The sequence below is a fragment of the Anoplophora glabripennis genome, unplaced genomic scaffold, assembly GCF_000390285.2.
Source record: "Anoplophora glabripennis isolate ALB-LARVAE unplaced genomic scaffold, Agla_2.0 scaffold9, whole genome shotgun sequence".
Classification (NCBI taxonomy): Eukaryota; Metazoa; Arthropoda; class Insecta; order Coleoptera; family Cerambycidae; genus Anoplophora; species Anoplophora glabripennis.
Window position 1 is genome coordinate 1,843,984 of NW_019416258.1, and position 15,571 is coordinate 1,859,554.

At 30.4% G+C, this 15,571-nt stretch overlaps 2 protein-coding genes across 2 annotated transcripts; one reads left to right on the plus strand and one right to left on the minus strand.

The window, feature by feature from the left end:
• Positions 1 to 2,124: 2,124 nt before the first annotated feature.
• Positions 2,125 to 6,046, minus strand: LOC108909398 (serine protease inhibitor 77Ba). The gene is made up of 8 exons (XM_018713729.2): positions 5,520 to 6,046; positions 3,986 to 4,086; positions 3,518 to 3,706; positions 3,246 to 3,459; positions 2,963 to 3,180; positions 2,655 to 2,861; positions 2,462 to 2,600; positions 2,125 to 2,374 (listed from the first exon to the last, which is right to left on the minus strand). Exons 1-8 carry the CDS (start codon positions 5,533 to 5,535, stop codon positions 2,241 to 2,243), a joined length of 1,218 nt encoding a protein of 405 aa, XP_018569245.1. The 5' UTR covers positions 5,536 to 6,046; the 3' UTR covers positions 2,125 to 2,240.
• A 2,480-nt stretch (positions 6,047 to 8,526) lies between these two features.
• On the plus strand, positions 8,527 to 13,224 carry LOC108909388 (ralA-binding protein 1). Its single transcript, XM_018713717.1, has 7 exons — positions 8,527 to 8,711; positions 8,768 to 8,903; positions 9,542 to 9,732; positions 9,790 to 10,051; positions 11,473 to 11,650; positions 11,703 to 12,014; positions 12,082 to 13,224. The coding sequence occupies exons 1-7, from the start codon at positions 8,624 to 8,626 to the stop codon at positions 12,733 to 12,735; spliced, it is 1,821 nt and encodes a 606-aa protein (XP_018569233.1). The 5' UTR covers positions 8,527 to 8,623; the 3' UTR covers positions 12,736 to 13,224.
• Positions 13,225 to 15,571: the final 2,347 nt, after the last annotated feature.

A 15,571-nucleotide genomic window follows, 5' to 3' on the forward strand; every position in this document is an offset into this window, starting at 1 on the left:
AAGAGGTGTAACAATTACAAGATAAAAACCTTCTTTTCGTTTTTTAATATTATCTGACTTATTGTTAGAGATGGACTCAACAAACCCCATATGACTATGACGGACAGGGAACGTTCTATCCAAATATGTAAAAATATACAAGGTGTTCTCCATTTAAATTAACAAAGTTAGTATCCGCTGCCATTTTATTTGGACTTTATTTGTTTTTCTACCATCATTTTCGAAAACTTTATAAAAAATTGTGCAACTTTTGTATTTCACATTTAACTCTTCCAACAAAAAAGTTAAAGTTGGGGTCAAAATTTAGTGAATCACCCTGTACATATAGAATCAGATGTATTTGTTTATGTAAGGGCTAAGCGAAACTCATATTCGGATTCAGCGATCACAAAAATTTGTACATGTTTCTTTACAGATTTTTCTATTATTTATTACTAGTTTGATCTTGAAACGACCTTTAGGTGACTTTACAGAGTCATGCTAGACCCATATTCGAATTCAGCGACCCCAAAAACTCTAGTATACCTCATCAAGTCTAGTAATGAAATGTTGGTCTGCAAATAATTATTCAGACTTCTGAATCATCCCTCCTAAAAGACCCACTTTGAGGCCCAATATCTCGGAAACTATGCATAACCGGTCTTTGGGCCCATTGAGACCTTTATTCAAAATGAACTAAGAACTATAACTCTGCAAAATTTCAGCCAATTCGACCGGGATTTTTTTTACATATATTTTGTGCAGGGTCCTTTTTTAAATAAACAGTAAAGAAATGAAAACAAAATACGACATATTTAAAATTGCAAATATAGTCCGTACGATATTTGTTGAGAATTCCAAGAAGACCCCTGCGTCACTTTCTTGGAATTAACCGCATTCGACACCCAAGGTAGAAAGATATTGGCGGAAAGTTTCAAGGCACGCCCCTGCCGCGGTAAATTGTTACAGTAGTTCCAATAACAGAACTTTATTGGCTTATTCTTTTCTTGGAAATCTATCTCAACAGATATTGTACGGACTGTATTAAACCTGCTTGGCGTTATGTTATTAGTTCCTGGTATATTTTCATTTATTTCAATTATTTTATTTAATTCAGTAAAAATTAATGTCGAAAAAATGGCATTTAAACGCTTTTCTTGCATAATTACACTTCTTCCTGCACAATTAATCTCTAATAATTGAAAAAATATATCGCAATTGGAAATACAAGAAATGTAGAATAGCGCCGTGTCGTTAGATTTCGAAGAAATAATTATGGTTTCCTAATATGTGTTCTTATGGTCTATTCAAATATATAAACCTCATTTTTTATTTATTATGTTAACAGCCTGTACACACATAAATCGGGACACCCTGTAATTCCAAATAGAAAACCTTATTACCTTTACACGACCTATATGCGTTTATCCTACAAGATAAGCAATACCCTGTATAGGGCAATATTTGATACTCATGTTTAAAATGCAGGAATTATCATATCGAACTTAAATTATGTAAAAAAGATGGTGCACAATTTCATAGAAAAATATAACAATCATAAATTCGCATTCTTTCTTAGCACTGATAAAATCTATCACAATATCACCGTGTTTTTAATCCTGTCTGGGTTATCTTAGATTTTAGTTTACGATTAAGGTAACTAGATAACTAGAATACATAAGATAAGAAACCTTGAAAATTAACTTAAAAAACAATTTACTTATATCCACCTAAGACCGTCAATCCGATTCCCGGAAATCGTAAAGATTGGTATTTTGCCACAGTTTCACATATTAGTACGTGACAGCGTGATACAAAACATACATAAGTACAATTTAAATCACAAGATATCAATTTAGTTCATAATGAACAAACCTATCTTTTTCATTGAACATCCTTTATGGATTTGGATTCCAATTGTTCGTGTCTTCCAATAACAATTAATCTGTACCCATATTTCCCCCTCCCCTCTTCATTCTCCCTTTTCTGACACCATTAAAAAAGGTGTTCATAATAATTTTATTATTAAGGGAATAATTAGTCAGCACAGTTCTGTGTCATATAATTTATTTTAGCTTTTACCAATGCAAGTAAAATCAATTTCCTGAATATTGTACATTCGTCTTTGGACAATCAAAGAATATATTCAGCAAAAAAGACATGTTTATTGCTCAGATCAGAACGTCAAGTCGCTAGTATGTATTTATAAATGTACACGGATATATTCATTACACGATTAAGAATAAATATGTGTCACTTCTTTACTGGGTTATATTTGGATTGGTCACTTTCCCTGCGAACATTACACTTCTTGTTGACCTGTCCACTATGAAATACAAGAATGGTCTGTTAGCTCTAAACTTCGGTGGCTGGGACTTATTCTGCAAAGCAGCACCTGGAAATAAATTATTATGTGATGCACAGAAAAAAAAACCAAATTTTATTTATTCTGGAAATACAATGTCCATTTCATGCACCTTACCTGACGCCGCAGTAGCTATTGTACCCTCTTCGTTAACTTCGATCTCGGCTTTCTGTATTACTTTTGACACATAGAGGAAGTGATCGAACATACCCACCAAGTCAGCTTCTTCACTGCTGAAAACGTCTTTTATTCCAATCTACAACAAACGTAAGATATAAGCCTGAGCTCAATTACCTGTTAACTTTATTACCTTAATCAGTGGACCGTTGAGGACGAAATCCGATGATATTTTAAATTTAGGCAAATAGACGTGAATATCTTCATCTACAAATTCTTTTTCTGCATCTTCCAAACTCTTAATGACAGAAGAAAATGGCATCTTTGACAGGTAATTTAGAACTCCCGTAATACTTTCTCCTTTGAAAGGTAAAATCACTATCATGGACATTTTACGATCCTACAGACAAGCATCATTAGTAAAAAAAAACAGTTTAGTTGATTATTTGAATGTTTTATATTCAGTTTACCAGTAACAAAATTAAACAGAAACATACGCACCTGCCCATAAGGCAGGTCCAGCACGTGACCTTTTATTTCTTCCATCCTGGAATATGGAAATACCCCAATCTGGAACATCATGTCAACTTCACTAATTTTGTTATTTTTTTCATCATAAAAGGTCTCTTTGTGGGTAGCGCTTGTATTAAAAGGCATTTTCCACAGCCCTTTGAAATATAACACACTGGTTAGAAAGACTTGGGCATTCTTAACATCCGCTAAAAAAATAATATTATTTAAATTCAGACTAAAAAATCATTTATTTGGTATCCCTGAAACCTACCCGGAATGACTAATTGTTTAATTCTATCTCTGGTAACTAGAGCTACGTGCTTATTGATTGAAGATGCAGCTAAAGCAGAATTTTTAAAATCTAGTTGGTTCACTGCCACCTTGTAATACTGATCTATTATAGCACGGAAATTATTTTTTAGAGGAAAATTTTCATTGGTGAACATTGCCGTATCTATATCTAAAGTAGCTCCATTGGTTTTGGTCTGAAACAATATATACACATAGAGATTACGTATGATGCTGCAACCTTTGTGTAAGTACCAGTAGCGTGTTGGTGAAATTTTGGAAATTTTTCCTCAAAGCCGTTTTGTCTTGAGGTATTCTTAGGGCGTTTTCTAACTGACGAGCTGTATTATTCCTTGACCCTTCTGCTAAGATGTTCATCAGGCTCCATACTGTGTACGGTGATATGGCAACATTTAATGAGTCTCCGGCGAGATTAATTGTTTCCTGAAAATGAAAATTTTAAATTCAGAATGCAAGTATCAAAATATACTTAGCTAAGAGAAAAATACAGCGTAACAAAGAGGAACAGAACAAAGCAAGTTGAAAATGAAAAATAATAATTCCCATAGACTGACAAAGAAAAGGTAACACGGCTTAGCTTTCAAAAAGAATAGACTATACAAAAAAGGTGATCTCTGATAATTTTAAAGGTAAAAACCAGCAGATTAAACTAACTTTAAAATATCGGCAAGTTCTAATAAATCATCCTGTGTACTTACTTACCTCTAACAGATCTATGGCAAAAGCGTTTACTGAGTCACTGAGGCTAAATTGTTGAGACCTTCCCAAGCCTACCGAGATTAAGAAATATGCCAAAACTCCAACTAAAAATCAAACATAAAATTGAATTAAAAAAATTAATAATTAATTTAAAAAATGTAAATAAATTATAAAATTAAAATGACACTGACATAATGGAGGATTCCTGTTTTATTCTATTGATTCTAAATAAATTTCTCACGCATTGTGTTGACCACAATTATCCCTTGCCGTCATCTAAAATATTATTGTTACTTGTGGTATGAGCAATTACAAATTACATATTTCAGGTAAATAAACCACAAAAAAATTGTGGTCAGTTTCATCTCCACGATGCTGTTAAACCCAAACGGATCTAGCAAATCTGATATAATAAATAAAAAAAATTATTATTAGTCAGTGGGGCAGTTGGAATAATACAATACATTTTTAATGGCGCATTTCTAATGTTTCATGAATATTTTAGACTAGACTAGATTTTAGACATTACTAAAAAGAATAAAAAAATAATCAAGAAAGGCAAAGAAAGTTTTTTTTATTGTTTAAATTTTGTCTTATTTTTCTTGTACTAAAATGAAATAAGCAAAACCAAAAATTGTCATATCTCTACTTTAATTATTTTCTCTAAATGAGTTTTGATAACGGAAACAGATAACGTTTACAAATTGTAAATTTTTAACTGACTGTAGTGGGTCTAATGCAATTAAAAACAATCACAACGTTCCAGTGTGAGATTTCTCCTTAGGGGAAAATAAATTTATAATAATAAATTATATTTTTATCAAACAAATTTTAAATTATTTTAATATTTTTTTATCATTCTAGTATACTAAATAACAAAAATATTAAAATTATATGTATCTTTCCTCTTCTGTCTCGATTATCACATTTTAAGTAAAAATAAATATATCCTGACTTAAAATGTGCTAATTGCAAGTCAAGCTTCAATTTATAATATAGTAGATATACTTGCGTGAATATATAAGTGTACAGCAGAGGACAAAAAGTTTCCTACCTAAAACACTGAAGATGGTCGAAATTAATAAAATCCTGTTTTTTTTAAATGACCATATGCATTTTAGGCTATAATCTTTTTATTGTCCACAGTTGTTCATATATGCTAGTTGATATTTAATTTTTGTCACCATAGTAAAAAAATTACAAAACTACTTTGACTTGCAAATTACCAAAATTAATATTCGAAAATTAAATGTATGATAATCCATTATGTTAGACTACGGCACTGTTCACTATTTACTGTAATATTTGGCCCACAAAACAGAAAAGGTCAGTTGAGCTAATCGAATGATGTACATTTGTTCTATCCAAGACTGTAAATACAATTTTGTAGTGCTTATTTTGAGTAACATGATTAAATTGAATAGCTTAGTTCAAGGTAATCCCAAGACGACTTTTTCTTATAACAAAAACAAAACATCATCGATTGAACGTATTTAACCTATTAAACTAAATGTAGGAAAATAAAATCTTTACTTACCTATGTGCGACTTCATTGTGCTTACTGTATTTAGAACATAAATTAGTGGTATGAGGTAACTGTGATGTATGTGTACACCTTGACAACACTAAGTGAAATACAAACAGATCAGTTGTTTCTATGTTAGTTGTAATTATAAATACTAGTTTGTTGTCCCACAATCTAACTTGACTTCACGGGCTTAAATATCTTCACTTGTGCAGAACTCACTTCACGACCTTTAGTTTGGTTGATATTACTCGAATAAGCGTTTTTTATTTTTTCAACGCATCTACAAAGCGGAATTCTCGTCCGGCGACGCAGCAACGTTTAACAAATTTTAAAACACATTTAGTTTATATTCATAAATAATCATGACTTAGATTATAACATGATTCAATGAGCGTACAAGAGATGCCTTTCATCGAACCTCTCGATTTATTGATACACGGCGGGAAAAACCCAAACGGGATAAGTACTCATATATTTATGGAGACTAAACAGGAAAAATAAAATAAGTTATGAGTCCAGTTTTGAGGAACTATAAAACTATCCGCTAACGAACAATACAAACAATTGTAGCAAACTTTGAGCAGGTGTTACACGGGAAATTGGCTTTATTTATTTATGACCAAGTACCTTTATTACTAAGTAATTGAATTAGTAATGGGTAAAAACTATTAGACATATAGGGTGACCTAAAAAAATAGAAATGTTATGCCAAATACATTCAATAAAAGTAAAAGTCAAGAACTAGTTTCTTAATTTATGTTCAATGTCTTTACTGACAGATATATGAGCAAGGAAGTCATATCACATCTCTCTTAGTGATAATATTAATAACAATACAATAATACAATAATAACAAATAAAAATATATTTCGTAGAAAGGGGAATATGAAATGTCTTAGCTTTTATTAATGATGCATAGAATATGCTAATTAATTTTTTATTTTCTAAATTGAAGTCAGTTTAAAAATACCTGAAACTCGCCTTCAAAAAAAGTAGTTACTCTGCAAAAAATTGTACTTCCCAAAAGTCTCACACAGAAATATGGATAGACCAGATATCATAAGAATTCCTATTTTTACATAAACATTTTCAAAACCAGTATTTCTAACTATTTAAATAATATTAAATAATAGTTCATCTTTAGTTTTCTAATAGAATAAAAAATCCAAAGCGGCACACCGATAACTGTCATACAACAAAAAGAAAAAAAGGAATTATATGCGTGCATGGGCGTAGCCAGGAATTTTCCTAGGGGGGAGCGAGAGCCAATTTATTGAACAAAGACCGTGGTATGTGAATTCATGGTTTCAGAAATACCAAGAATATATGGGCAAAAGCCTTCCTACCTAACGGCCAAAGGCAAACAGTGGCCTAATAAAGTGATTCAATCTGACTGTTTTATAATAAACACCTGAATTATCTAAACAAATAAATAATATACTTATTTCTGTTTAAATTTTTATATTAATTAAAACTATACAAAAACGAATGGCCAGCAATAATAATGCGATTTTTGAAACTTACAGCATGCAGCAATAATTAAGGGGGGTGGGGGAGTACCCTCCTTACCTCCACTGGCTACGCCCATGCATCGTTATATTAAAAAATAAACCAAAAATAAGGAACATAATCTTTTTAAGATTTTGTTTTGCATTTCAATGTGTTTTAATTTCTGAGATAAAAAATAGAAGTATAAAAAAATCTGGCTGGGAGCACACCAAAAGCTAATTCGAATTGATCAGATCTTAAAAACACCTTGTCCAATAATTAAAATGCCAAATATCAAACAATAGGATGTACCACTCCCTGAGAATACTTACGTAATTGAAAAAAAAATATAATGACCACTATTCTATATTATTATTTATAAATTTTCGCAGAAATAGATGGGCTGTATTTTACTGAAATTATTGAAATTACTTTAGCAGTGTCTTCCAGAAATGCATTACGTTACACCCTACCTTATATTTAATTTTAATTAATAACAAATCATAAATATTCCTATGTGTCACTGTCATTAAAAAGTGGAAGATAAACGGAATAATTAACTATTTCTAAGTAAAAAAATAATGTAATTTTACTGCAGTAAAGATGTAGGGTACAATAACATATTGTCATTATTTAACGATATATTTTATAAGGTTTTAATAAGGGTTTTACCTTAATAATAACAATATTAAATAAAAAATTCTCAAACCAACTTAATTTAAGTTCATCGATTTACTACATTTTAGATGTACTTATTACTATCTTTGGAGCATATCTTTAATTTAATTATATCTCACAGTAGCTTTGCCACTTTAAGTGTTTCTAATAATAGAAAGACTTTTATACAAAACTGAAAAATTGATAGTTGAGAAAACAAAAATTTAAAATGTGGTACCTATTTAACTAAAGAAATACAAGTATCCCCAAAATCCCGGAATACGTCTGGTATATTATATACCTATCATTGCCTATATCGCGTATTTAAATTTGCAATATCCCATTATTAGTTTGGTAATAATATTCGATCAAAGTACCTATGTCCAAACTATGTCCCTGGGATATAGGGCAGGATATTTAAAAAATATCCTAATTTTGTAACATAAGATATCCCTGAAATGTTTTATATATACACAGCCAGAAATTTTTGCAAATATTGAAAATTCCACAAATTAACATTTATTACATAAAATAATATTTATATTTGAAGAATATTTCATGTATCAATTTAATAAGTAACCAAAAAAATGTTAGATACTATTGAAAGAAGTTCATTATGGAATACAGAAAAAAATCCATGACGTTTTATTGACGAAAGGTGTTAATAAATGAATTATTATAACCCTCGACAACACAACGTATTTATTATTAAATATTTTGTGAAAAGGACATCTGACCGTAGTGATCTTAAAAAAATCTACTTTCCTTTCTGATGAAGATGCCACGGACTATTAAGTTGGCAATCATTTTTCTTGGATCAATAAACCTAAACCCGTTGGCTTGGCAATACTGAATTATGACAGATGAGATGACAGATGTAATAAAAATACATATATCTCGTCTCGAATCTTTTAGTGTATACACAAATAAAATTAAGTAAATATTTAAATATATCACCTTGACAAACAATGGATTTTGATAGTCCCGACGTTATGAAAGATTTCCCAGGATTGTATGCGTCAGAATTGAATAAAAAATGTAACAATGATAGTGATTGTAAGTCGTATAGATAAAATTTTATTGTTACACATATTTATTTATTTATCTTTTAGACAGTGACGAAACTGAAAAAGGTATGAAAAAAGATATGTTAATAGGCAAGCGTAAGGATAAAAAGGATAAAAAAGACAAGGAAAGGGGGTATGCAGCCCTAGAAGGGGAAAGCTCCGATGAAACTAGTAAATCGAGGTAACATATTTTTAATTATCTATACATAATACTTAAAGGTTAAATTTACAGTACTTACGAACAGTACAGAACAGCAGGTATAATTAAATAATTTAAAAGAAAACGCAACCACTGAAGGCTATATTTTTTTAATATCTATTCTCTTTAATGTCCGCTTCATGAACATGATTTATTGTAGGGAAGTAAATATGTGTATTTTGTTTTATGTTTGTGCATATTAACTACATAAACACTTGATTCAACATATTTATACAATAAAAAATGTAAGATTCATTTTATGAAGTGCCAATTTAATGTTAACTGTTTTACTTATGTTTAGTGTACTAACCAGATGTTTCAAAATGTAAATACAATTTTGAAAAAGAAATATCTTTAACTTAATATAGTATAAAGATAACCGTTTGTGATATCTAAATATTTTTTGTTTTCACATTATCATAACTGTCTAAATATCATATAACTACAGTAGAATAGCAAACTAAATATAATCATAATAAGTGATGTGTGTGTAATTATTTTATGGATACTAGAAAATAAAATTGGCAGTAAATACCTAGTTTACCGTAATACTCTTGTAATACATATAAAATAATTTTCCATGTTTAGAAAAGTTTTTTTGACAATAATTATATTTTCAGGAGTCCTTCAAAATCGAAGAAAACAAAGTCCTTTAAATTTACTACAAAGTCGAAAGAAAAAAGGGAAAAATCTAGGGATAAGGAAATATCTGACAAGAAGAAAGACCGAGATAAAAAAACTGACAAGAAATGCGAAAAAGAAAAGGCGAAGAAGGTGAAGCAATCTGTAGAGGAAACAGTAGATATTGCAGGTAAATCAAATAATTGGAACCATTTCTTTGACCTATAAAAATTGCTTATTATTTTAGATGCTTTACCGATGTTTGGAGTGAGCTTAGAATTAGCAGTAGAAAGAAGTCGATGTCATGATGGTGTAGATTTACCGTTGCCTATTAGAGAATGCATCGACTACGTCGAAGCTGTCGGAATTTCATTTGAAGGCGTATACAAAATAAGTGGGACAAAAACTAAAGTATCCCAGATAAGGAAAATGTACAATCACAGGCAGAATGTTAGATTAAGCGATTATGACGTGCCTACAGCAACTAGCCTTCTAAAAATGTTTTTAAGGTATGTCATTACACCAGATACCAGTTTTTTAAGATCTGCCGTGAGGATTTCGGTTACTAAAAAGATACAATGTTGGTGAAATTAAGACATCCCAAAAAAAAAGAGTGACCGCAAAAAACCTGTGATTTTCGGCCGTTTTTTCACAATTTGCAGAGAATTAAAAAAAATACATAAAAATATGTTTTTGGTCACAAATTACTTGTCGTAAAAAACTGAAATGAGCATAGCTTTTAGTATTTTGAAATTTTAAAAATCACCCATACTTAAGGGTTGGCAAAATGCCAAAAATGAAGAATTTGAATATTACCAATTGATATAAAAACTATTAGCATGTGAATTATCTTAATATATTTTTTGTGAAATTTTTACAATTATTTCTGATATTCTCTATTTTTGGGGATGATTCCACCCCCTGAGCATGCTTAAGAGTGGATTTTCTAATTCAACATGCTTATTTCAGTCATAAGAATAAATCTTTCTTTGTATCAAGAATCATTCGATAGAAAAATTCACATGCTAATAGTTTTTATATTTATTGGTCTCTTCAACCCCTAAATAGGGGTGATTTTTGAAAATTTTCAAAAAACTAAAAGCTATGCTCATCTTAATTTTTTACGACGAGTAATTTGAGACCATAAACATATTTTTATCTATTTTCTTTAGTTCTCTGCGAATTGTGAAAAATGGGCGATTTTTGCGGTCACTCTTTGATACATCTTTTTTTGTCTTATTATCAGTAAAGAACTAAAAAGTCTGATTTTTGTTTGATAGGATAATAATTTATTGTTCCTCTCCTTATTGTATACAATGCAAAAACCGTATCTACATCAAATGGCCATCGAGCATCATCCTGAATGGCTGGGCGCAATATTAGTTTTCTTAAATTTTTTAATTTGGCACATTTTTCTTATAATAATGGTATGTAATATATGGTTTGCTATTTGTTTTCGGCAACATACCAAATTAAATATTTTTATAAAGAGTGGAACACAAAACATCCAACTACAAGTGTTTTTTTTGTTCATGAAAATTTAACTAAACTCCCAAAATTTTGTTTGACGTAATACTCGACTGTTTTGTTTTCAAATAAGTGTTTGTCAAAGTTAATAAATAAATTGAATAATAATAATAATAATAAAAAAATGAAAAATGAACAGAATATTTTAAATTTAAGAAATATGGTAATGGTCGAGTTAAAATAGTCCATCTTCACAGTTTTTGATTAAAGAAAATATGAACTAAAATCAAAATTGTCAGTTTTTCATCAATATCTTCAAAACAAAAAAATTGATTGTTCAACATGAAGTTATGTTTTTTTTAATATGATTTTCCCTATATCTCTTAAGATAACCGAGATCTCCATGGTGTTGTTCGCAAATAGCACCCACTATATATCTGATGATTTTATTTTTAATTTTTAGAGATCTCCCAGAGCCAATATTTACAAATGACTTGTTAATACGCTTTGAAGAAGCTGGTGCCATTTTAAATTTTAACACGAGGGAAAAACATTTGAAAATACTAGTAGATAATTTACCACCGCTAAACAAACTGCTTTTGTCCTGGCTTATAGTGCACTTGCATAATGTATCGTTAAATGTGAGTAAAAATTAGTGCGTCAATGAAAAATATGACAATCACATAATTTTAGGAGAAGCAGAATAAGATGAACAAGCAGAGCATTGCGGCAGCGCTGAACCATACATTCCATATTTCGTCGAGATTACTGCAGGCGCTTTTACATCATAGTCAGGCTCTGTTTCCCTATGTTGTGATTTTCAAGTACATACCTCCATTAGGGTCTGGTGTCCAGCTACCTGATAAACCTAACTTAATGGAAATCGAACTGAAGAAACAGGAATCTCTACTCACTCAGATACACAAGGAAATGAACTATGGCTGCAATTCGAAGGAACGGGAAGAATTGTTGTGGGAAGTTCAAAGGATAGTAACCCAGTTAAAGGTAGGTAAATAAATTTTAGCCAAAATGTTTCTTCTAACAAACATATTTGAACAGTTTTCTTTTTAAGAGGAAGTTAAAAACTGTCCAAAAGAGTAAAGATGTTTCCGAGAAGTCTGAAGAAAAATTGGTAGCAGAAGGAAATAAAGATGTAGAAAGCAAAGAGCCCGATGATTTGGTTGATGGTTCTGCGCCAGTACAATATGAGAACGTAGAAGCAGCTCGTTCCCAGTCTGATAACTCTTCTAATAAATCACATTCTGTTGTAACAACTATAGAACCAGAAATTCCCCTTTTCGATGAACAAGACCAAGACAAAACTGACAATTCAGAGGAAGAAGTTCACATAGAAAATAATGATTATTTATTTGATGATGATATAGTGCTTCTTACTTACAAGAGAAATGGTTTAATTACGTTGAAAGAGAAGTTGTTGAAAAATATGCAAATGGAAAGAAATGAAATAGAAATTTTAAAGGAAAAATTAGATTCAACTTGTAGCACTTCAATGGTAAATCAAATTATACCAAAACAAGAATGTTTAGATGAAGTCATGGCTCTTCTTCAAAAAGAAAATCAAATTTTGCAAATAAAGAAAATTAATTTGGTGAGACAAATTATCGAACAGAAAGAATTGTGTATAGAGTTAAGCGCACAACTTAGGCTGGCTTCAAATGATAATTATTTGTCAAATTTGAATAGGCATGAGGTGACTCATTTTTAAACCTTTTATTTATATTTTACACTTATACGAAGACTTATTATTCAAATATTCAATCTCTGTAACTTTATTTTCCCACTGAAAAAAAACTTCAGTGAATGACCCTTTTTCCTCTTTTGATGTATACATGTCGCGGTGTTGAAAATTCTCCCAGTAAAAAAGAATCCTGCACTGAAAAATACTTATACTTGTAACAACCGAGTTGATAACTGTTTAGAAATGTATTTAAAGCAAAATGTGTAAATCTACTTAACATTAACTCTAGTCGTTTGTAAACTGAAAGTGACAGTTGAAAAGAATCATATATATGTCAAACTTATTCTTGACTGTTAAACATTAAATTCAGTGTAAATAAAAGGAAGAGTACAAGATATATCTTGAAACTGTTACTCCAAACACTTCTGTAAAATAGACTTCTGTATTTTAGTCCTAAGTTACATGATTATAAATGTGATATTTTAAACACAAAAAAATAAATAATAAAAAATCAAATGATTTTTATTATTAAAGATCACCTTAAATTACAGGGTGACCCATTAAGAATGGAAACATTCGCGTACAAAAGTTGTTTATGGACCGATTTGAACCGGGTTTATTTTTAAAGATAGATCTCCAAAAGCTCTATCTTGATGCAAAATTTGAAGACGAAATTTTGATTTTCAAGGCATACTACGAATTTTTTTTTAAGTGAAAAATAGCAAAATATTGTTAGCGATTTTTTTATAAAAAATCTAACTACATCACTGGATTTAGGAACCCCTCAAATACATTTGTACCAATTTTTGCGAAAAAAGGTTGCCCCTAAAAAAGTTATGACAATATCGGCATAACCAGTGTTTGCCGTTGTCGGTGAACCTATTCTTTATAAAAACCGAATAGAACCCAAAGGGAAACAAAATTAAATAACAAATACTGGTTTAATAATTATTAATAAGAACCATAAAAACCAGTATACATAAAATAAACAACAAGTTCGTCAAATTATTATTATTTCGTGGTTATTATGCCAAAACTTACAAATTACTTCTTAGACAAAAATAATTACATTTATAATTTTTTTATTCAAAAAGCCACTGGATTCTACAACCATAATCTAATTCTTTGTGAAGAATTTTCTGAAAAAAATATTACGATATCCAGAAAATAACGTTGCTTAAAAATAATATGAACAAAATTTGGTAGGCTGTGAAAAATAGAAGTTTAGACAACAAATGTCAAACTTCACAAGTAGTAGCACATTGTAATATTTTTTGTGCATGATTAAATAAGTTCCATAATTCTTTACGATGGCTCAAAGTTTAACTTTACATGAGACAATTGAAATAGTATGCCTTTCTGGTGAAAATGATCGGACAGCAAGAGAGGTGTGTATAATTTTTAACAGACATCCAGATAGACCTAATATTACGCATTGCACAGTTTTTAAAATAAACAATACTTTTATGGAATATGGTGCTGTATCAAAATAAATTTTAAAAAGAGACAATCAACAGAGAAGACGTATTCACGAGCAGGAAATTTTAAATTATTTTACAAACAATCCTCAGAATAGCCTCAGGATTGCTAGTTTAGATTTAAATTTACCCAGAGAAAGTATCCGACGAAAAATAACATAAAACCCTATAAACCTAAGTTTCTTCACACTCTGGAACCAGGTGATAATGAGAAACGAATGGAGTTTTGTCTCTGGGCACAGGGACAATATCTTAATTACCGATTTTTTAAAAATATCTTATTCAGCGATGAGGCCACATTCAGGACGAATGGAATTGTCGAAGACAATATAGTCAGAAAGTTAACGTTTGGTGTGGGATACTTAATGAGAGAGTCATTGGTCCGTTCTTCTTTGAAGGGAATATGAATGGTGAACAATTTCTACATTTCCTTCAGAACGAATTTTTTAATGCAGTCAATAATCTTTCATTACAAGAAAGAGTAAATCTACATTTTCAGTTGGATGGATGTCTAATACACAATGCGATACATGTCAGGGAGTGACTTAACGAGAATGCCCCAATCATTGGATAGGTCGAAACAGTCCATTAATTCATTGGCCACCCCGATCTCCGGACCTTACCCCACTTGATTTTTTTCTGTGGGGCTTTATTAAGTCCAAAGTTTATAAGACACGGCCAAATAACCGGGAGGTATTGTGCACTAGAATAAGGGAAGCGTTTGAGGAGATTAACGCGCATCAATTACGAAATGCTGTAAAAAATATAAAAAAACGTTATGAAAAATGTATAGAATTAAACGGAGGATTAGTGGAAGCTACAAAAATTTAAATTTAATGACGTGATTTGTGTAAATCAATTTGATAGATTCCTTTTTCATTTTTAAAAATGTAATAATTTTTTAATCATTACTTTTTTTTATCAATTGTTGTTTATTTTGTGTATACTGGTTTTTATGATTCTTATTAATAATTAGTAAACCAGTGTTTGTTATTTAATTTTGTTTCTCTTTGGGTTCTATTTGGTTTTTATAAAAGAATATGTTCACCGACAACGGCAAACACTGGCGATGCCGATATTGTCATAACTTTTTTAGGGGCAAACTTTTTTTTCGCAAAAATTGGTACAAATGTATTTGAGGGGTTCCTAAATCCAGAGGTGTAGTCAGATTTTTTATAAAAAAAATCGCTAACAAAATTTTGCTACTTTTCTCTAAAAAAAAAATTCGTAGTAGGTCTTGAAAATCAAAATTTCGTCTTCAAATTTTGCATCAAGATAGAGCTTTTGGAGATCTATCTTTAAAAAAAAACCGGTTCAAATCGGTCCATAAACAACTTTTGTACGAGAGTGTTTCCATTCTTATTGGGTCACCCTGTATATAATAA

Excerpts from the sequence above, each read along its gene's own strand:
- LOC108909388 (XM_018713717.1), top strand. The coding sequence starts at position 8,624 with ATGGATTTTGATAGTCCCGACGTTATGAAAGATTTCCCAGGATTGTAT. Across the intron at positions 8,712-8,767 it reads ATGTAACAATGATAGTGATT|ACAGTGACGAAACTGAAAAA; the intron begins GTAAGTCGTATA and ends TTTATCTTTTAG. Across the intron at positions 10,052-11,472 it reads CTTCTAAAAATGTTTTTAAG|AGATCTCCCAGAGCCAATAT; the intron begins GTATGTCATTAC and ends TTTAATTTTTAG.
- LOC108909398 (XM_018713729.2), bottom strand. Across the intron at positions 3,181-3,245 it reads TAAACAATTAGTCATTCCGG|CGGATGTTAAGAATGCCCAA; the intron begins GTAGGTTTCAGG and ends TTATTTTTTTAG. Across the intron at positions 2,862-2,962 it reads TGGACCTGCCTTATGGGCAG|GATCGTAAAATGTCCATGAT; the intron begins GTGCGTATGTTT and ends GCTTGTCTGTAG.